Source organism: Topomyia yanbarensis, chromosome 3 (genome assembly GCF_030247195.1).
Source record: "Topomyia yanbarensis strain Yona2022 chromosome 3, ASM3024719v1, whole genome shotgun sequence".
Taxonomy (NCBI): domain Eukaryota; kingdom Metazoa; phylum Arthropoda; class Insecta; order Diptera; family Culicidae; genus Topomyia; species Topomyia yanbarensis.
The window spans coordinates 137,459,332-137,481,199 of NC_080672.1; the positions used below are offsets into that span (position 1 = coordinate 137,459,332).

The following is a 21,868-nucleotide window of genomic DNA, read 5'->3' on the forward strand; positions in this document are numbered from 1 at the left end:
AAAAGGAAAGAAAAATATATGTCCCGATTTTGTGAATATCCCCGTTTTAACAGCCTAAAACTCACCAAAGGGCTGTTAAAACGGATCTTCACTGTATTAGAATTGTCTAAAGTTGATGCAAGTTTTTATAAAAATGCTGCTAGTTAACATGAGTGCTTATGTTAAAGGCTGATGAAGTACTATCTCTGATAGTCTACACTAAGCTAACAAGGAATCAATACTTATTAATTTGGGCATAAGCAGTAGAAAGGCGTCTGAAGTACTAGGGCTCTAAATTTTCATAACTTTCCCCACCCAGTAATCTCTAGCTAATTAAATGTTGTTAAAATGTAAAAAAGTGTTATACCTAAATCTAAAATACAGCTAAGAAATCAACCGAATTGAGGCTAGCCTAAACACACAATTAATAAAATCATCGATTAAAACCAACAAACAATACCGAGTTGATAGCTGAAAGTTATAGTAAGAATAGTAAGAATGTCGATAGATTCTCTCATCTAATATAAAATTTGTAGTAGAAAAAAGTTACAGTTCACTAAAGTACGGTGAAATCTAATCCGCAAGAACCGAATTGACGATAATGAAATCGGATAGCTTTTTTATGTTGTTAGTTTTTTTGTCAAAACTTATATCATAAAATGTGTGACAAAATCAATTTATCACTATAAAATGAATTGATCTGACCTTTTCGATATCAAATTTGAGCTGAGCGACTCCAAATTCACTTATAATATATGGCTATGGGACGAAATTCTCTAAAAATGTATATGGCGGATGAAGAGAATGTCAAAGGGGAGGGAGGGGGGGGGGTTGATGTAGAAAGAGAGGGGGCTGATGGAGTATGCAACACCCAACCGAAAATTCCGGGACTTTCGATAGTGGACATTATATTCAAAGAATCTTTGATTAGCCATCAGTGATCTAGTCTTGTAAATAGAAATGATGTTATCTACACCTGCAAATAGAAATGGATTTTTAACCTTTGAAGTATTACGATTGTATCGGTTTATATGGGAAATTCTTATGTGGTCGCAATAAACAACCTGTAACTCCGGAACGAAATGTTAGATACGAATGAAATTCAAAAACAGTCCATGGAAGTATTGTATCTTTCATTTGAAACCAAGTTAATAAAAATCGGTCACGAATTCCCTGAGAAAAAGGTGTGAGATTAACTTACGAACTTGGAAAGTACCTGGTGGCATCAAGAACCGTCAAAGGTGGCCAATGTGGTCAAAGTTGATTAGAATGATTATTAGTGATCTAGACCCGCAAATCCGAGTTATTTTGCACCCTTTTTGATATGTATTACACCATTTGGACATCATGGTGTTACCATTTTATATGGGAATTTTCTGGGTGACCACACTCTTCAACCCGTAACTCCGGAACCGGAAGTCCGATCGACAAAAAAATCAATAGCAGCTTATGGGAGCGTTATACCTTTCATTTGAAATCAAGTTTGACCGATTCGGTTCAGCCATCTCTGAGAAAAGTGAGTGAGCTTTGAAAACACACACACACATACAGACATTTGTCAATTTCGACGAACTGAGTCGAATGGTATATGAGACTCGGCCCTCCGGGCCTCGGTTAAAAAGTCGGTTTTCAAAGTGATTGCATATCCTTTTTTATGAGAAAGGCAAAAATACAGTCAACATGTTGCTCGTTTGGTAAGTAAGTATCGACAGATACAAAAGAGCACGAGTGACCTGTATGAATAACTCCCGTATGTTATGAAATGCTTAGATGCTCCTTTTTGACGGCTCTGCCTGAAATAGTCTTGCAAATTGCGCATTCTCTCCGTTGATTTTGAACAATTTTCGAAAAATCCGTTTTTCTTTATTTATAGTAGTTGTACATTTTGCGAAACTGAATATAAATCACGTGCACATAGGGTAAAGTGCCTATTTTCAACATACTAAGCAGGGTGCCTCACTATTTCATTAATTTCTCGGCATACAATCAATGGAATGCGTAAAAATTGACATCAACAGCTTTGCTTCGTTGTCAAGAACCAGTATAATAACACAAATGCGCTGAAAACAGTTAAAATCTCGTGTCTGAGCGCAACGAAAGCTCGAATCGAGTGCCCCTATTGTTACGCTACCATTTGACTCAATACGTTGAACAAAGATGGCAGACATTGCTCTAATCAACGGCTGCAAATGGGTAGGGTGATAATAGAAACTCATCACCCTATTTCCGATCAGATAGTGCAAAAATATTACGATTTTGTTCAGTAGAACGAAAGTTATTCGCATTTCAAAGCAGAAAATTTTGAAATTGAACCGCAGTATTGAAAAGTTAGAAGTCTTCTACCTAAAAATTACTTTTGATCAGCCACTTTCAGCCCTTTTCCTGAAATGTTGAGTAAGGTACAGCATCACGCTTAGGATATGGTGGGAAGATTTGGGGTAAAATAATTACACACGCTTCGTCCGGTCATTTTAATATTCAATCGATACCCTGGAATATGTTAAATAAGAAAACTGCTTTTGATCAGCCTTTAGGCTCACTTGAAATATTGAGCCTTTGCAAGTTCATGGGTTTATTATGGGAAGAATTGGGGTAAAACGGGTACACAAGATTCGTGCGGTCGTTGTAACTGTCTTTAATTGATTCCCTGAACTTTTTTGCATGGGAATTACTGCTTTTGATCAGCCGCATTCAGCCTCTTTGTGAAATGTAGAGCTATGTTCAATTTTATACTTGAATTGTGGGAGGAATTGTGGTAAAATGAATTCACACGTTCCGTGCGGTCATTTAAACTATATTCAAACAATTACCGGAGCTTTTGAAGTAGAATACTTCTAACGTTTCAATATGGGGTCCCGTTTCAAAAATTTCAGTTGAGAAATTTTCCCAGGTTTGAAATGCGAGTATCTTCCGTTCTACTGGACGAAATCGCAATATTTTTGCACTATCTGATCGGAAATTTGTGCACGTATATCGTATTAAATTTCGGAATTACTGCGACTACTATAAATAAACCAAAACAAGGATTTTCAGAAAATCCTTCGGAAACAGCGAGGAAAATGCGCAATTTGTCAGCATATCCCACGCAGAGCCGTCAAAAAGGAGCATGTAAGCGTTTCATTACATACGGGAATGTTATATATACAGGTCACGCGAGCTTGTTTTGTATCAGTGGGTGCTCGCTTACCACACGAGCAACATGCTCGTCCGGACGGTACAATGGGCGGTATCATGTTTGCGTTCCCGTACCAAGCGTCATCGCCAGGTTCTTCGTGATAAAATCCAGGGAATCACCAAATCTGCCAGTCGGCGTCTGGCTCGTCGTAGTGATGTAAAATGCATCTCCAATTTAATCTACGAATGCTGATGGTGTGCAGAAAAATGTCATCCGAGATGCCGTGACCTACACTGAACACGCCAAGCGCAAAACCGCAATGAATGTCGTCTATACTCTGAAGCGGCAGGGACGCACTTTGTATGGATTTGGAAGTTGAAAAGGTAGAACTCACTTGTATCATTATAAAAAGGCCCTTTTCAGGGCCACCAAAATCATTTCAAAGAATGAGTTTGCATTTTCTGTTTCATGGACTGTTTCTCCCTGGAGAGCTATTTGGGTTAAACCCTAAATTATGATTTATTTCAGTACGCAAATTGCAAATATGGTCAGAAACAAACTGGAGTGAAGTGAATTTTTACTAGGCGCATTCAAAAAAGGTTTCAATTCTCAAACATTTTACAAAGGTGCCGTATTACATTACTCTCTTTACCCTTAGTGTTCGATAATCTCCGTAGTGGAAACACAATTTCAATTTTGTTCTTTATCAAAAATATGTGGTCGACCAACCAAGGGGTGGAGCTACGACGAACACATATTGAGGACAACACAAAAAAGGACGAGCTTACGTTGTGCTGTAGTCAGGTATAAAAACTCAGCATGCTGTTGCTTACGCTCAGTTCGTTTCCAGCATCAGCATGCAGCAGTTCGTTTGCAGCATGTTCCGCAAAATTCAAACCGCCGTCCATTTGCTGCTGTCACAGAAGAGTTGGCCAAGCACGCCGTCTTCGATGGCACCAAAACTGTTACCATATACACCAGCACCAAGTAAATTTCGAAAACTGCCCAAAGAAAAGGCCCTTTTCAGGGCCATCAATTTATCGACAAAGAATGAAATTGAAGTTTTGTTATTACAAGCATCAGCTTGTCAAGAGCGTTGGATGGTAAGTGAGCCACTTGTGAACAATACCGTCGCTTTCACGAGAATGGCACAAAATGAAAAGTTATTTGTGACAGTTTAGTGTAATGATTCAATTTACAAAAATCGAACGTTTCGATTTAGGGGCTCCGTTTCAAAATTTTCGGCCAGAATGCTGCCTGTTTTTTCAAACGTGAAAATCTGCTGTTGTATTGAATGAAAACCTTCGATTTTTGCGCTGATTGGAAATAGTTGTGACTAATTCTGTAGAATGTACAATTACTGAAAATAACGGATTTTGTGAAAGCAGTGGTTGGTCCATACAATTCGATTCCAAGCCAGACTAGTTTTCGTTGGAAGGTCCACCTCTGACAATAGAAGTAAACTTTTTTACTATGAATTCAACTACAACTTCCTTGAAAACAGCACAGCTAAAAAACTTTTGGGAAAAACGCGCAAACCTAAATTTTTCACTATAATGGAAACTGCCTGTGCCCAGCCGCACAGCATCATCAAGATTGATAGTAATTCAAGCCGGGAGGAAAGAGGTTGTAAGGCAATGGAAAACGAAAATTTCATTTATATCTTACTGGAATATAATTGGCTGGTCCTGAAAAGAACTTGTTGGTTTGTGGTTTATTTTGGGTCACAATTTAGGCCTGCTCGATTGCTGATAGCTGTGAATTTCTCGCAGGGCGACAGTTTCTGTTCAGTAGTGATGAGGCTTCCTAACGCCAACCGTGACTGGGGTACTTTTACATGACCTTCGTTGCTTACTGCTTGCGGGGAGGCTTTCCTCTGGTGGACTTACGAGCGGTATGTTTGGTACGGGCCATTTATCAACAAAGAATCGAATTAAAGTTTTGTTATTACAAGCATCCGAAAGTAGCTTGCCAAGAGCGTTCGATGGCAAGTGAGCTACTTGTGAACAATATCGTCGATTTCACGTAGAATGACACAAAAGAAAAAGTTATCTTTTGTTTGTTTGTTTACAGTTTCGTGTTTACTAGGCGCATTCAAAAAAGGTTTCAATTCTCAAACATTTTACAAAGGTGCCGTATTACATTACTCTCTTTACCCTTAGTGTTCGATAATCTCCGTAGTGGAAACACAATTTCAATTTTGTTCTTTATCAAAAATATGTGGTCGACCAACCAAGGGGTGGAGCTACGACGAACACATATTGAGGACAACACAAAAAAGGACGAGCTTACGTTGTGCTGTAGTCAGGTATAAAAACTCAGCATGCTGTTGCTTACGCTCAGTTCGTTTCCAGCATCAGCATGCAGCAGTTCGTTTGCAGCATGTTCCGCAAAATTCAAACCGCCGTCCATTTGCTGCTGTCACAGAAGAGTTGGCCAAGCACGCCGTCTTCGATGGCACCAAAACTGTTACCATATACACCAGCACCAAGTAAATTTCGAAAACTGCCCAAAGAAAAGGCCCTTTTCAGGGCCATCAATTTATCGACAAAGAATCGAATTGAAATTTTATTACAAGCATCAGAAAGTGGCTTGCCAAGAGCGTTGGATGGTAAGTGAGCCACTTGTGAACAATATCGTCGCTTTCAAGTAGAATGGCACAAAATAAAAAAGTTATTTGTGTGATTTGTAGACAGGTTAGTGTAATGATTCAATTTACAAAAATCGAACGTTTTCTAACATTTCGATATAGGTGCTCCGTTTCAAAATTTTCGGCCAGAATGTTGCCTGTTTTTCTAAAAGTGAAAATCTGCTATTGTACTGAATGAATATCTTCGATTTTTGCGCTGATTGAAAATAGTTGTGACTAGTTGTGTAGAATGTTCAATTACTGAAAATAACAGATTTTGTGAAAGCAGTGGTTGGTCCATACAATTCGATTCCAAGCGAGCCAGACTAGTTTTCGTTGGAAGGTCCATCTCTGACAACAGAAATAAACTATTTTATTTTGAATTCAACTACAACTTCCTTGAAAACAGCACAGCTAAAAAACTTTAGGGAAAAACGCGAAAACCTAAATTTTCCACTATAATAAAAACTAGTGCCCCCGCCGCACAGCATCATCAAGATTGATAGTTATTCAAGCCGGGTGGAAAGGGGGTGGGAGGTTTTAAGGCAATGGAAAATTTCATTTATAATAATAATACTTTATAATTGGCTGGTCCTGAAAACAACTTGTTGGTTTGTGGTTTATTTTGGGTCACAATTTAGGCCCGCTCGATTTCTGATAGCTGTGAATTTTTCGCAGGGCGACTGTTTCTGTTCGGTAGCGATGAGGCTTCTTAACGCTAACCGTGACTGGGGCACTTTTACATGGCCTTCGTTGCCAACCAGCCCCTGTCAAGGACGACGTTTCTGTACAGCCAGCATCACTGCCATGAAAGGCAAAACATTGATTTTGAGCCGAATGATTAGAAGCTGTATTTAGTTACAAAATGTCGATTAAATTAAATTATTAAATCATCCCACAAGATGCAAAACGTCGTGTGAAATGCTTGAATATCGAGCATAGTGCCGAACATAATTCTTTGTTTGGGGCTTTATAGCTATAACGCCCCATATATGTCGGTCGCTGTCAAACTCCATATGATGGTATAGGGTTGCCAGGGAGTTGTTGCCAACTGCTTGCGGGGAGCCTTTCCTCCGGTGGACTTACGGTTTGTTTGGTACAGGTCATGTAGCGAAAAATGCTGATCTGCTACTTCTCTAATGCTGGTAGTAGGACGACGGTCAAACGCTCGTTTGCGTGCCTTCATTCATAAAAGTTCAACAATATTTTCAAAGAATGTTGCAAATTGTCAACTTGATAATTCCAAAAATACTCCAAATAAACTATGAATGTGCTAAAGTCGACAAAATCGCATAGAAATTGCTTATTCCAGAGCAGAATTTACCGGTCTAAAGTGTATTCTACTTCACTCCGGTTATGTCTCTGACATTACCCACCCATCTTTTTTACACAAGGATTATTATATTTGATCAGTCGCATTTATTCTTTTACCGAAATATAGAGCCAGGATTAACTTTAAACTTAAGTTGTGCGAAGAAAAGGAATAAGATGGGTATACAATATATACTATACATGTTTCGATTATTATAACTATCTTAAATCTATTTTCTGGACTTTTTTACATAAGAATTTCTAATTTTGGTCAACCGCGCTCAATTTTTTTCCGATTTATATATTGTCTCAATATAAACTCAAACAAAAAAGTGAATTGGGGCAAAACGAGCATAATAGCGTATCGTACGGCCATTGTAAATGCCTGCAATAAATTTTTGAGACCTTTTTTAGAAAGAACATCTTTTTGGTAAACTTTAGCTATTAAAAAATGGCGTTTTTGGTACATTTTTGCCAACTGTGCATCGATTCAACATAACTCATTCTAACTATTTTAAACATAAAAATAATTTACCGAAACATTGTACTTTCTACCAAAAATTTACAATAGTTTACGGCTTGGGGTAAAATGAGAACTACATAAAAATCTATGAGTTTATGTATTAAATTTCGAAACAATGCATTTTATAACAAATTATATCTTTTCTGCGACATGACCATCAACCTTGCCTCTGTTTCTGTTACTGTCAGGGTCCGACAACTGAGATGCTCCATCAAAATTAACACAAAAATATAGTATTTCATGGAGAAAATTCAATAGAATGCTTGAGACGGCCTGAGCGCATATTGAACGATGCCTGACGATGATTTTATAAAATTTGAATCCAAAAAACCACAAGATATTTTCAGGACTTCTACATTTTCATGTTTTATCAAATATTTTCTTTTACAAAATAGTCAATCAGGCGAAGATCTGGTAAATTACCTGACAGTCTCTGCGTGAAAATAGTTCGGCAAAATTCTTCACAGTTCGGAGTTCAAGGAGGCAAAATTATGAGGCTCTGCTCAGTCTTTTTCTCGAATAAGACTACTGCCCAACGCGTTTTGTCTAAATCGTTTTAGGTGATATAAATTGGATTTGGCGGGAATTAAAGTAAGCCAAGAGTTTGTTAAAAGGGTACAATTAAATTCTGTGTATGGCAGGTGAACGTGATTTTCGGATAAAGAAAAAAAACCGTTTTTATCAAAATAGGCGCTTCTCTCGCAGTGCTACAAATTGCGCAATTTTTACCTTCCGATGCAATTCTCCTAGAAAATTAACAATAATCTAAATGCATGGAAAACGCAGACCTGGCAGTCCAAATAAAATAGATAGGCTTTATAAGTTTTCAATATTGTAGCAAAAGAACGAATTTCATTATTTACCGTTACTAGAAAATTTGACTGGCAGCACTGCTTCAATGTAATTACTTTAGATTTATTGCAATAAATTCTGTTCTATTTATAATTGTCCGTGCTCAAATAAAAGGTAAATGTCCCTGCTGCTAACCTTACTTGTTGTTGTAGACAAACCTTGGCCAACCAAAATTACGCGGTCGGAAAACCGATCACTTTGTCCTTATACAGAAATATTGTGTATCTCCTAAGGGTGCATTGGACAATGTTTAATTGTCCCTAAATCGCAATATTGCCTCACTTTCCACTAAAGCGGCGTTTGAAATTTTAAAATATGGAAGGAATTAGAAGTAGCGATTCTAGGTAAATTTCGGCTAAAGGCTATCAGATACTTTACTGTCTCTTTCGATTATTACACACATCGAAAACCGATGGTTTTTACTAGAATATTATGCAAAGAGTTGAGTACTAAATCAATATTAATTTTTCAAAAGGGCTAAAGAGATTTTTGTAAAAAAAACTTGCAGGGGAATTTCACGAGAAATACATATTAACCCACATCTTTCCCCTTCGTAGAATCAATTGCAAATGTTTTCTGAGTTGAAATTATAGTAAATTAAGAGAAATCAGCAAAGCAAAAGTTTGTTTACAAATGTTATTAGCTCAATTCAAAAGTTAATATGAAAATGTTGAAACGACTGAGTAATGAACACAAAAAAAGACCCCAAAGTGAATTTCTCATTGTTACTTACGTCCTATTCTAAATTTTCTCTAGATTTATTTTAATTCCAAATAAAGATATTTGCTGCAATTCGCATAGGTACGAGGCAGTTCTGAAATTCACATATTTCGATCTATAATTTGACCGCTTTCCATCAAATAAACCTCACCACAAATACATGTTTGCAACCCGAATTTCCCTGAAAATAAAAAACCCTTATCTATATATAGCAGTACTGTGAAAATCCCGTTTTAATCAGCCACTTGGTGAATTTTAGGCTGATAAAACGGGGACATTGACAAAATCGGGACATAAGTTTTCCTTTCTTTTTAATAAATCGAATCTTTTAAAATATTCTTCTTTAGTCCCTATATATAGCCACATCACCCTTTCAGATTATTTAGTTTAAATTTCCCCTGACAGTGCAAAATTCAAAAAAAATTGAAATTTGTATTTTTCAATTTCAATTCTCTAAGATTCGTTTGCTAAAGCCCATCAAACTTCCAACGATCAATTTTCATATGAGGCTGACAAAATCGCGTCAAAAAGCTTATAAAATCGGGTCTTCGCTGTAATGCAAATATTAGAACTGCACGTGGAAAAAAGAGTGCCTGCTTCCAAATCTGCTTCATGAGAATTATAAATCAGACCAAGTAAGATTATTTTGGCGTATTTTTTCTAACAATTCAATTCTAAGATTAATTGCAACTAATTGTGAATCAGGCATCGATATTTTACAAAGATAGTTTCACATTTTTAGAATTTCTACGAATTTATTGATTTTTTAAATTTTACATTTTTCGGAAATAGTTTTATGAAGATGATTACATTTTCAAACATAACCATAATAGTACAGTTCGTATATTTAACAACTTCTTCCTCAGTACGAACCGCTAGGCAAAATATGCAAAAATGCAAGATGAAAAAAAGCAGTCGTAAATGCAGCATCAGACCGAAACCTAATAATGATGATATTTTCTGAGATTTAACTCATTCGGTACCGTTGTGTTTGTGTTTATTCCCTTGCCACACAGTCAACCGTGTACTATACTACATTATTATTTTCTCCTATTTTTCAGTGCTGCCCACCTGGTGGAAGTGTGCGTGATCGGAAACTGCTAGAACGCTAGTGTGTGTATGTCTGCTGATCTTTCAGCCCTGCTTCAGCACAACACCAAAAACATAACAATCTCTGGTTGTATATGTGTCCGGCATCAATCGTAATAACAACACCAATAGTATGCTGCTGAATGCGTGTGCAAAGGAAGAGTTCAGTCTATCGTCGCGAGTGGACCCATGAAGAAAAACGTCTGGTTGCCGTCGTCGTAGTTGTCGTTGTTTTTGTGAAGCCCAGTCACTAAGCTAGCCTCTCTACATATGGAGTAGTTTGACCACAGCGAACAAGCTGACGATTGGAATTTCGCCAGAAAGTGTGCCTTCATCCTGCGGGAGCTTCCAGCCCCCCGCTCGTGGTTCCAGGGAAAAATATTTCCATTTCAATAGAGAGATAAGAGAAAAAGTGTAATTATCGAAAGTGCGGATATATTTCCTAGCCGTTGTCATCGGTAGAGGATAGTGTGGACTGGTCGGATGCCCCCACCACGGTACCGTTGTGCGTTGGAAGTGAAAATGTAGACCGCAAAGTGAAATTTTCCAACCCATCCCCCAATTATCCAAAGTGAAAATCGAAGCAGAGATATCGAAAAAAGCGAAAATCATAAAAAAGTGAGAAGCAATAGGTAGCAGCCGAAGAAAAAATTGTGTGCATATCCGTGTGTATTGCCAGCCAGAAAATTTACACGTTTTAAGTAGGAAGAAAAGTATCCGAGCTCGAGTGGAGTGTGTAAAGCGAATTGAAAAAAAAATAGATCCCTTGTGCCCTCCTATACCGTTTATTCGGGTTTGGGGGGTTTTCCCTTCCAGCGCTCGTAATACATACAGCAAAAGCTATCCAGAGCTTCAGTGTACGGAGCGTTCCAAGCAAACACACTCTTGAATTAGACGGAGTGTGTCTCATGCATGGCACATGCCTTACATCGAAAGTAATCAACACCACCGTTCAGCACGACGTTCCACGTTCGAAAGCCGGAACCGCTTCGAAGTCTGGAATTTTGTGCATGGAAATTGTTTTGCCAACGTGCGGGACTAGTAGAATCGATTCGTTTTAATGGATAATAACATCCCATCGACTGGACCGACTGAGAGGTAATAGACATTTTTTTAATGTAAATTATTGCCTTGATCTTCGACGGGGGAACGAATGAGCTTCTTACATTGATTATCGCAGAGGTTTTTAGTCACATATAGACGTTTCGCCAAACGATGTCATTCAGTTTAACGAATTCGGGTGCCTGTTAACTGTAATCGAAAGAAAATATAACAAATGTTCCACATGTTTCCGGGATATGACGGAGCTAACCTAATATATGTTCGATAGAAGTATGTGTTATTCAAAGGGCAATTGATGTTATGAGGAAGCGATTTGAGCTCGCTGTTGGAGATGTGAGAATTTTTGTGCGGTGGGGTTTCATTTAGCTCTAGGTCACTTTGGATTACTATGATATATGTATAACGATTGTACAAAGTAATCAACCATTTGATCGACAGTTTTAAGGATTCAAAAACTAACCATTTCATGTCCATGTTTCATGGTTTTCCTAGGATATATATAACCCGTAATCGCAAGTCGGTCCCATGTTACATTTTATCATTTTTGACCTATATGTGTTAGATTTTGTCCGATACAGTTTGAAGATACTACACGGATAAAATTGTTCCCAAATTGGTGAATAAAGTGCCATGAACTCTGAAACAAGCACGTTAAGTTACGAAAACAGGACCATGAACAAAATGCATTTTTTTTAAATTTTGTTCAATTTTCGTTCCGTTACATGTATAACGCTTTCACTAGTGAAGATATTCGTTTTTGTTTTGTGAATTTCAGTCACGGTTTCCGCTACGTCACTACTATATCGTTTTTTTTTCTGTCCGAGAAATAGTTCACAACATTATTCGTAAATCAAAGGTTAACTCGTGACTTTATTCACAAATTTTGGAACATTGTCCGATTATACGGCGTGAACTGGTTCATGATTTATTACATTAAAAGGTTAGATTTTAATGTTTCGTGTTCCACTTGTCAGTAACTGACACCAACCTGCTGCCAGTTACACGATATATCCAAAAGTAACCCTATTAGCGGGGTTGGGCAATGCAACCTTGGGTGCAAAAATATAATTTCACCGATCGAGCCAAGAATTTACAGAATTGTTTTAGGACTCAAATGTAACCCAAAATGTTGCTCAGAGCAGGAATATAATTTTTGTACCACCCTATTGGGCATCAAACCCAGGTGCGCTGCGTACAAGGCATTCGATTTACCAATTAGCTATGCCCGCTCCCCGCTTCGTAATGTAATACAGACATTTCGGCGAACGAACTATTTATTTTTATCCAGTTTTTGTGCTAGAGGCTCATTCTCGCCGACTATCTCGGCGGTGAATTTTTTAAGCGATCCAAACGCCGAAGAACTTTAGTTAGAGCCTTACGCTGGAATTTTACAGCCGATTGACGCTCGAAATAGAATTAAAGGGTTTTACGTAGCACGGCTCTTTAATTTTCGGCCGCTCAATCATCCCTTACTGGCTTTGTGAAAATCACTTCAAAAATTTCATTCATATCGTATAGCCGTATTGCCAACTAGATTTTTTTCATTGCCTGCTAAATAATTGTCCACCAAAGCCGACCGGTCCTTTATTATTTTTCGTACGAGTAAGCGATCCGCCTATACAACCTGGCTAATACCACAACATCAGCAGCAATTACCTTGTTTACCTTTTCCCTTTATCAACTCGGATCATGCCGCAGAAATGGGGTCATTCACAAAACACCCACTACGCCATCATCGGTCGTCGTCTAATCACTTCTTCCTTGCTCTCAATCGCAACGGGTCAGCAGAAGTCGTTATAGTTAGAAGTGAGCGTTTGTAGAAAAAAAAACGCGATGAGGCTTGGTTGGCGTCCACTGTTTACTTTTATCAGCGGAGTGAGAAAAGCTGACTATCGTTGCACATTACAGTAATAATAGTAATGATAAACATAGCAGAGGAAAAGGCAGGGCAAAAAAGAGGCATGGCATTGTTTCAATGTTACTCATACACTCTTGCCACTGGTTCTTGCTATCTATTATGCTTCTGAGTTTCTGCTCTGTAGGCGAGTGGCGCGAGGTGGCATCAGTGCAGCATTTGCGTATACACAAAGAATTGATAAAATCCGGTTGCAAAATATCATTCCATTATCGGTACAACCGATGCTTTCCTGTGACTAGCGTAGATAGCAAGCCTGATAGGTTCCACGTTAATTGGCCGAAAGGGTCATACAGCTGAATGCTATTTGGCCGAAAATAAATACTAAATCAATTTTTTATTTTAAATGTGTTGAATTGTTTTCGTACATGTGTGGTATGGAGGGGGGGGGGGGGGGTTCCAAAACGTGCCTTTCGATTATGGATGGAACAAAAGACGTTCTTTTTGATTCGTTAAACTGATGTTAGCACGATCGGTAATTTAATTCTGCCTGTTATATAATAGACTACAAATTGTACCTCAAGGCGTTTACCATGCCTAAATAAGATTTTTTTTTGATTATAGAGGTTTTATCCTTAGGGTCATTCGCTTCTTTTCGAGTTAGAGAAATCTCTTTTGGAAATATTTCTAACTCAACATGCGGGGTTGGGAACCGAACCCAGGTGAGCTGCGTGCAAGCTAACGATTTACCAACTACGCTATACCCGTCCCCAATAAGATATTTAATAAGTGGTTTAATTACATATAAAGGAACAGCTCATGCTGTAAATATGGAAATGTTTTGTTTCAAGCAAAATATTGGCTCATTGTATCCAGTTCACCATGAAATAAACAAATATTGAAATTGAAGAAAACGAAAATTTAAAGGATTATCCTTAACTCACTTGTTTCCTCTACCGGTTTTGTTAGTAATACCAAAGATTCTGTTGTATATTTTGGTTCTGAACATAACTGTCTATTTCGACAGAATTCGCAACCAATAAATTAAAAGCAACTCTCCCCGCCCCCGATTTTACCAACCCTTTTTGGAAGATTTTTCAATATATTATAGTGTTCAATGGACAAAAAACAACGTTTGTCTCCAGCAGATCTTGGTCGGTTTTTCTGACCATTTCAAGATTTTTAGAACTAATTGGGTTTAAACTAAATACTAAAAAATAAGTCACCTAAATGTTGAATTGAGTGGCGTAATTAGATTTTGAAACAAGGTCTCGTTAACAAGTGTATGTGAAGAAAAGTGAAATTAATAGTCAAAAACATTTTGTTCCATCAAGATGACATAATTTTGAAACCGTAAACTTTGGAGATTAGTATCATCGAAATAAACAACAAAACAACGCATCGTCAGATCAAATGATTTTGGCGGCCAATCCTCTTAGAATTAGACATGACCTCTTCATCAAATTTTGTTAGAGAGTTTGTGTCTTCAGCATAGTTGTTGCGGATGCTATTAAAAGCAACTTTATTTAAATTTTAAAATATGAATTAGATGGATTTCATCGCCAATACCTATTCTTCGCAAGAGCTATACGCCTGTTAAGAGTACTCTTTGCTCTTCCGTAGCTATGAAAGATTTTGCACCAGATTTTTGTAGTTTTTAACATGCATACATCAACACGAAATGACATTCATCTGCAGTCTGGCCCACGCAGAATTCGGACACATAAAACGAAGTATCTTGGAATTTTTGGCACGAGAGAAAAGTTATTTAGTCAAAATGAAGGTAGTTTCTTTCACTTTCAAAAGAAAATTACAAGTTCGGACTTCATTTGAAATGTGGTTAACCTCAACGGTTAGTTTTTCGAACCTTCTGTGCAACATCCTGAGTTGTGTTTCCTGTTTGCTTTAACTTAATAATTGCTCAATATTGTTGAATTGGGTGGAATCGCGCGCATTTCGTTGGATTGATGCCTCTGCTAGCGAAATTATTGACGCGTTGATACCTCTCGACTTGCCAAATCTGACCAGAACTTCACTAGACCTATGTTAGTTTTAATGAAAGGTAGTCTACATTCGTCTAAGCACTCTTGCTTGTTTAACTTTGAATCTATCGTTTTATTGGTGATAAAATTCGTCAGATTTTGTGACCAGATTGAATTTTATGTCAGGAAAGTTGCTGGAAATCCATTTTGACATAGGTTTTATCGTTCACAAGAATCTTCTGTACTTCGTCAAAACACAGTCGTACAATTTCGGCCCTTGGCTTGGCCACTAAAACCTGCTTCGTCGTCCTGTTCGGTAGCTTGAAGCTACTGAAACCTGTTTGCAAATGAACCTTCCATGAACCAGTGCTTCGTATTTTTGGTGTTATAATGGACTAAAAGAACCAAAAGCTTTTTACACTATGGTTTTTACACGGTATTTTTGCGCGGTTTTTTTACATGGCTTTCGCAATCAGCTCGATTTTTTGCACGGTGTTCGCAATTAACACGATTTTAGCAAAAATATTCTGTCTTTTTGAAGGCAAAAACAAAAACACGATTTTTCAACAAGTTTTTTTTGCGTGGATTTGGAATAACCACAGTTTCTGCTTTTATTCTAAGTCGTTTTGAATGAAAAGAGCTTAGATTTTTGTTGAAAAGTGGGAAAGGCGGATCTCGAATATTCCTTTTGACCCTCACTTCAACAATATGAGTGTTTTCGGAACAGGATTAACGAGTAGACGCCAAATGTCTGAGGCCATTTGAAAACCAAGATGGCGACTGCTGGTTTGATGGAGCTCTCTGAAACCCAATCAGTATGGGTGTTTTTGTAACGTGGTAGACAAGTAGATGGCTATTACCGATGTTTGAGGTCATTTGAAAACCAAGATGGCGTACTCCGGTTAAACCGAAATCTCTAAAACCCAACCAATATTAATATTTTTAGAACGGGTTTAACCGGTAGATGAGAAATACAGATGTTTGAGGCCATTTATAAACTAAGATGACCACTTCTGGTTTAGCGGAATTCTCTAAAACCCAATAAATATGAGTATGAGTATAAGATGACCCTCGGTTTAGTGGAATTTTCTATTACCCAATCAATATGGGTATTCATGAAACGGGCTTAACGAGTAGATGCCAAATATCGATGTCTAGGGCTATTTTGAAAAAACTGAAAAAGTGAACAAGACGGCGACTTCCGGCTTAGTGGAATTCTGTAACACACAATTAATATGGGTATTTTTGGAGTGGGCTTGACTAGTAAACACCAAATATCAATGTCATTTCGAAATCCAAGAAGTGTTTTCAGAGTAATCTCCCCGAGTAGGTGATAGAGATCGATGTTTGTGGCCATTTTGAAAACCGTGATAGCTACTTCCGGTTTAGCGAAATTCTCAATAGCCCAATCAATATCAGTATTATCGGAATGGTCTTTACGAAAAATTGCTAGAGATCGATGTTTGGCGCGCCATTTTGAAAACCGACCGGATGGCTACTTTCTGTCTAGTGAAATTTGCAATAACCTAATCAGTATGGGTATTTTCTAAATGATATTCACGAGTAGAAGCCAGAGATCGAAGTTTGATGCCATTTCTTTGAATTCCACTGTTGAAGGTCTTCCGAACAGTTTCACCAACATTGTTGCACTTTGGTGATGTGATGTGATGTTGTTTAAAGCCACCATCAGCTCAATGGTTTGCCAGTGTATGCGGCTAGACTTATAGTAGCCCCGAAATAGTTTATCGCGAAACCTTTGCACTATTGCTATTTTGTAAGGAAATAAGAGGAGGTTTTGCGGACCCGTAAGCAGAGACGCTTACGCGCATTCCGCAGGAGAAACGGGGATCAACTAGTTAGTCGCAGTACATGTCTATGTTATTATTTCAGGAATTTTACCTCTTATGCAACATCAATATCTTATTGTGGTGTTCAAGTATTGGGTAAGGTATACCTGAATTTGGTATTTTGAAGTTATTTTCTTCTGCTCGGGTATAAATTATGCTTTGAAAATATTGGTATTTTATAGAAATTTGTCGATGACTAGAGAATTTTGCAAAACCGGAAGATGTCATGTTAATTTTCAAAGTGGATTCAGGTATCAATATTATGCATCTACTCGATAAGCCAGTTCTAAAAGTACATATATTGAAGTTTTAAATAATTTCGCTTAACCGGAAGTCACCACTTGAGTTCTGAGTTGGCGCCAGATATCGATATTAGTCGTCTACTCGGTAAGCTAGGTACGAAAATACCCATATTGATAAGGTTTTAGAGAATCTCGCTTAACAGAGTTCTCAAAGTGGCGTCAGGCGCCTATACCAGGTATCTGCTCGATAAGCTCGGTCTGAAAATATCCATATTGATTGGGTTTTAGAGAATTCCGCTTAACCAGAAGTCGTCATTTTGGCTTTCAAAGTGGCGCAAGACATCGATATTTGACGTCAAGTCGTTAAGTCTATACCGAAAACACTTATATTGTTGCAGTGCGGTCAAAAAGGAATCTTCAAGAGCTGTCTTTTCCTCTTTTTTAAATCTTCCACTTTTTTTGTTTTCAAAAAATATTTGAATAAGGCAATGTGTTAATTGAGAAATTCGCGCAAAAACATTGTTCAAAAATAGTTTTCTTTTGCATTTGATGTAACACGGTTTTCGGAATTCACACGGCTTTTTACACGGCTTCCGGAATTACCGCATTTTTTGCGGGGGTTTTTACACGGTACGTTTCCTCAAAACCTGAAATTTTTGATAAGATGATCTATTTTTTTAATTTTTTTATTTCGATTATAGAGGTTTAATCTTATGGTCATTCGCCTCTTTTCGGGTTAGAAAAATATCTTTTAGAAAAGTTTCTAACACTATGTGCGGGGTTGGGAATCGTACCCGGGTGAGCTGCGTACAAGGCAATTGGTTTACCAACTACGTTATGCCCACTCCCAATTATCTAAATTGAATTTATGCAAAATAGTAAAAAATTGTTATGAGATCTACAACAAACAATAAATATTTTAACAGCTTCGACTTTTTAAAAAGAAAGAAAAAAACCTGTTTTAATCCACCTAGCGGTGCAATTGTGCCTTTCTCATTTCTCTAAACTATGGCACGGAGGCTTTTTATGTTCAACATAATCGTGGAAATGTCCATTACATTCTTAGTACACTTTGCACTTATACACAATGGCATGCCAGCCACGAACTTGATGAGCTACGTGTCGACGGTGAAACACTTGAAACAAAAAAATATCATACTCCATTAGCCTAATCAGCATTAGATTAATGTTATCTGCTTGCTAACTCATTTTGTCATGCGGGGGTGGGTATGTGAAGAGGGCGAAAGTCCCATGAACGAACGACTCCCCAGCTTAAATTGGTATGCTTTGTGATATAGTGGTGGTTTAAAGATGATGGGGTTGAAAGGGAGGGGTATGAGGGCTGGATGGGGTGGTGGTCTGACGGGAGATTTAAGGAGATTTTTAAAGGGGTGGAGCGAACAGCAGAGGGGGGGGGGGTGTGACCCCTCTCCGTAAACCATCAACTACGCCCCTGTTAAAATCCAGAAACCCTATGCGAGTCGAAAAAAAATTAGGTTGACGTTTTTCAGAGTGATTGCATAACCTTTCTATATGAGAAAGGCAAAAACATGTCGCGATAATTCCACCATGGGAATGACAAAATCGGTTCATCATTGTACTATAGTAATGAACAGCTCATGTTAAAAAGAAGGAGACACAGAATGTTTACATTAATAACTACACATATTGTACAATCAAGAATAAACAGGATACCATTTGCGGTAAATAAATCCCATTCGATACTATTTATATCTATTACGGTAATTCTGCAAACAATTATATCGAAAGGACGGCATTCGCTCATGTTACGGTTTTGACCAAAAAGCGTTCCGCCTAAGAGCGTTCAGCCAAACGATCAAATTACATTCAGCCAAATGGCATACAGCCAAAGTCCAATTGATACTTTTGGCCAAGTAATCTATTATGCCACCTGACGATTTCGGACTGACCGTACACTAATCTGATTATGTCACAGGTATGCTTGGCAACGGAAGGTGAGTCCCTCCCTAAAAAGTCTAAACAAGTAAATTCCTAAATTCTTGTTTTAAACTTAGCTATATCTGGAGTACAAGTGAATATGGATATTGGACCGGCAACTATTTTGACTTCACATACCACTTGTCAAATATGAGCTTTTTTCGAAAACTCTAATTCACTCATAAGAGTTTTCAAGTTTGTATGTGAAAATATATGAAAAATAGACAGTTGAAACAATAAATTCAGTACAAAATACCAGATTCATCTTGTGCATCCCAAAATCTGCAGACATATAGATTAAGGTGTAAGGATCAACATTGCCGAAGACAGCAAATGGATCCGATTTTGCAGTAAAAAGATATTCTCATAAAAAATTATGTGTTGCCTCTCTTTCTCGCACATGCTTAGAATAGGAAATTTAAAAAAAAATGGTTGATCTTCAAAGTTAAAATAACTTTTTAGGGGAACAATCAATATGAGATCTTCAACAAAGCTATTCTTTATAAAATAAACTACGCGACCGTAAGGTTTGAGGTACGCAGAGTTACTGTGAAATTTCAAAATTGTTGCCGGTCTAATGGATATACCAAATCTGCCAAACAATGCATTTTTCACATTAAAAAATCTGTTTATATTGACAAATTTAATTTAAATTAAAAACATGTAGAACAATTCGATCGTGAACCGACAAATGGGCCTATATAACAAATGTACACAAACTGAGATTTGAGTAATATCTTAAAGAGGAGTAAAAATACTTCATAATAAATATAAAAACTCATTTATAAATGATTCACACTTCATCAAAATCAATAAAAAACAAAACGGCGGAACCGACTTTCGACTGTAAACAAGCCGCCAGGCGGATTACGCCTCTGCATTTCTAAGGTAGTGTGTACGGGCGAAATTGATAGCATCATTGTTTACTAAGCCCGTAAACAGAATCGCCCTAAACAAAAACCGACTGCTTGATACGCCCGGGAAGAATAACAAATTTTCCCCTCCAGCGAGCACGGCGAAACCCACATTTGGTTTTTGTTTTCTGGCGACACTGCAGGGCGAAATTGTGAGTGGTCAAAATAAGAGGGCGACTCAAAAATGGCCTAATCGACATTTCATAACAACACTCTGCGAAATATATTTTTTTCAATTTTATCAACGAAAACGTTATTAAATAAAATATTTTCGTAATGCTTCCGAAAACTAGTATTGTTTTGAAGTGTTTCAATACATTTGAAAGCGCAGTATGCAAACACTGTTAAAATACGATTTAATTTTTTGAAGCGAATTTTCAAAGCTATTTTTTTCGATTCGATATCATTGCGACTTCGGCCCTTTGGTCGATTCATGATCGAATTGTATTCTAATGGAATGGGCACACTAAGCCAACAACTAACATATTTTCGAAGTTTCATCCAAGTGTAATTGCTATTTGGTTCGACATTACTCTTATATGTGTGTATGTGGTAGGACAACTACAGATTCGAATCTGAGTGTTCCGCTTTTACAATTTTCGAACCTGCCTAAATTTCTACCCAGTAGCTTTGAAACTGGCTAACTTCCTTTGACCAAGCTGCAAAAACAGCTGTTCGCGTGGATCAAACGTGACGCTTGGTACGTTGAAACTTTTCGATCGTCTTGCAACTCGCCGAGCATCGGCGATACAGGCAATTGTTCTGATTTATTCATGACACATCCGGTTGACCAAAATGTAGATAATCCAGGGAACGCCAAACTACACGTGCTGCGTGGCGGAAGGGATGAGCAAGTGGCACGACGTTTCCCCCGACTACTGCCTTTGCTCATAATAAATTGTGAACTCATCCGGTTTGTGTCTCATTCAAAAAATCAAATCTTACGGCACAGTCCATCAAATCTACCGGCGGCCAAGTTGTAGTGTAAGCTGCCAAAAAGCACCAAGCTGACGCTTGAAAACTGTGTATGATGGGCGTAATTCTTTCACAAATAAATATTCGCCCAATACCTCCTCCCTTCCCTACTCGTGCGCCCCCATTTCACCCCGGTGAACCGGTGAATGTTTCTGTCGGTCAGCTTTTAGGGGGCGAGAGAAAGAATGGCCAACTGCTACCGTGACAGGCGGAGCAGCTCACACATAATATAAATTTCCAATTCACATCATTTCTAAAATTATATCTGTCCGCGCTAATAGACAAAAAATAAGAGTTTTTGCGGTCCAAAATATAATTTATTAGCGAGAGAGCAGCAAGGTGATTCGAACGGCGGGTGTCACCCCTTGTCGTAGGAAGTGTGTTCACTGGTAAACATAACACGTGACGTATCGTTCGGCTCGATCCAGGACATAACGTGATGAATGGTTCGATCAAACTTAAGGTGGTGCGCTCATTTTAGAAGCATCATACATAATTTGTAATTAGGTGAAGTTAATAAAATGGAATAGATTTTTGTGCCATGACAAAGAACCTACATTCAAGCGTAAAGTGATTGTTTGAAGTCTACTAGCCGATTATATTGCAGGCTAGTTGCTAATTGCTAAATATATTTCATATTTCAAAAGATGGGTGGGTAATGTCAGAGACATAACCGGAGTGAAGTAGAATACACTTTAGACCGGTAAATTCTGCTCTGGAATAAGCAATTTCTATGCGATTTTGTCGACTTTAGCACATTCATAGTTTATTTGGAGTATTTTTGGAATTATCAAGTTGACAATTTGCAACATTC

General features: G+C 37.9%; 1 protein-coding gene across 4 annotated transcripts in view; it reads left to right on the forward strand.

Moving 5' to 3' along the window:
- LOC131694190 (rho guanine nucleotide exchange factor 11) overlaps positions 1–21,868 on the forward strand; it is a 387,472-nt gene that overhangs the window by 13,590 nt on the left and 352,014 nt on the right. For all 4 annotated transcript variants that reach the window (XM_058982676.1, XM_058982678.1, XM_058982679.1 and 1 more), the window contains exon 2: positions 10,191–11,316. In XM_058982676.1, the coding sequence (XP_058838659.1) occupies positions 11,279–11,316 (38 nt within the window). In that variant the 5' untranslated portion in view covers positions 10,191–11,278. The remainder of the gene's footprint in view (positions 1–10,190; positions 11,317–21,868) is intronic.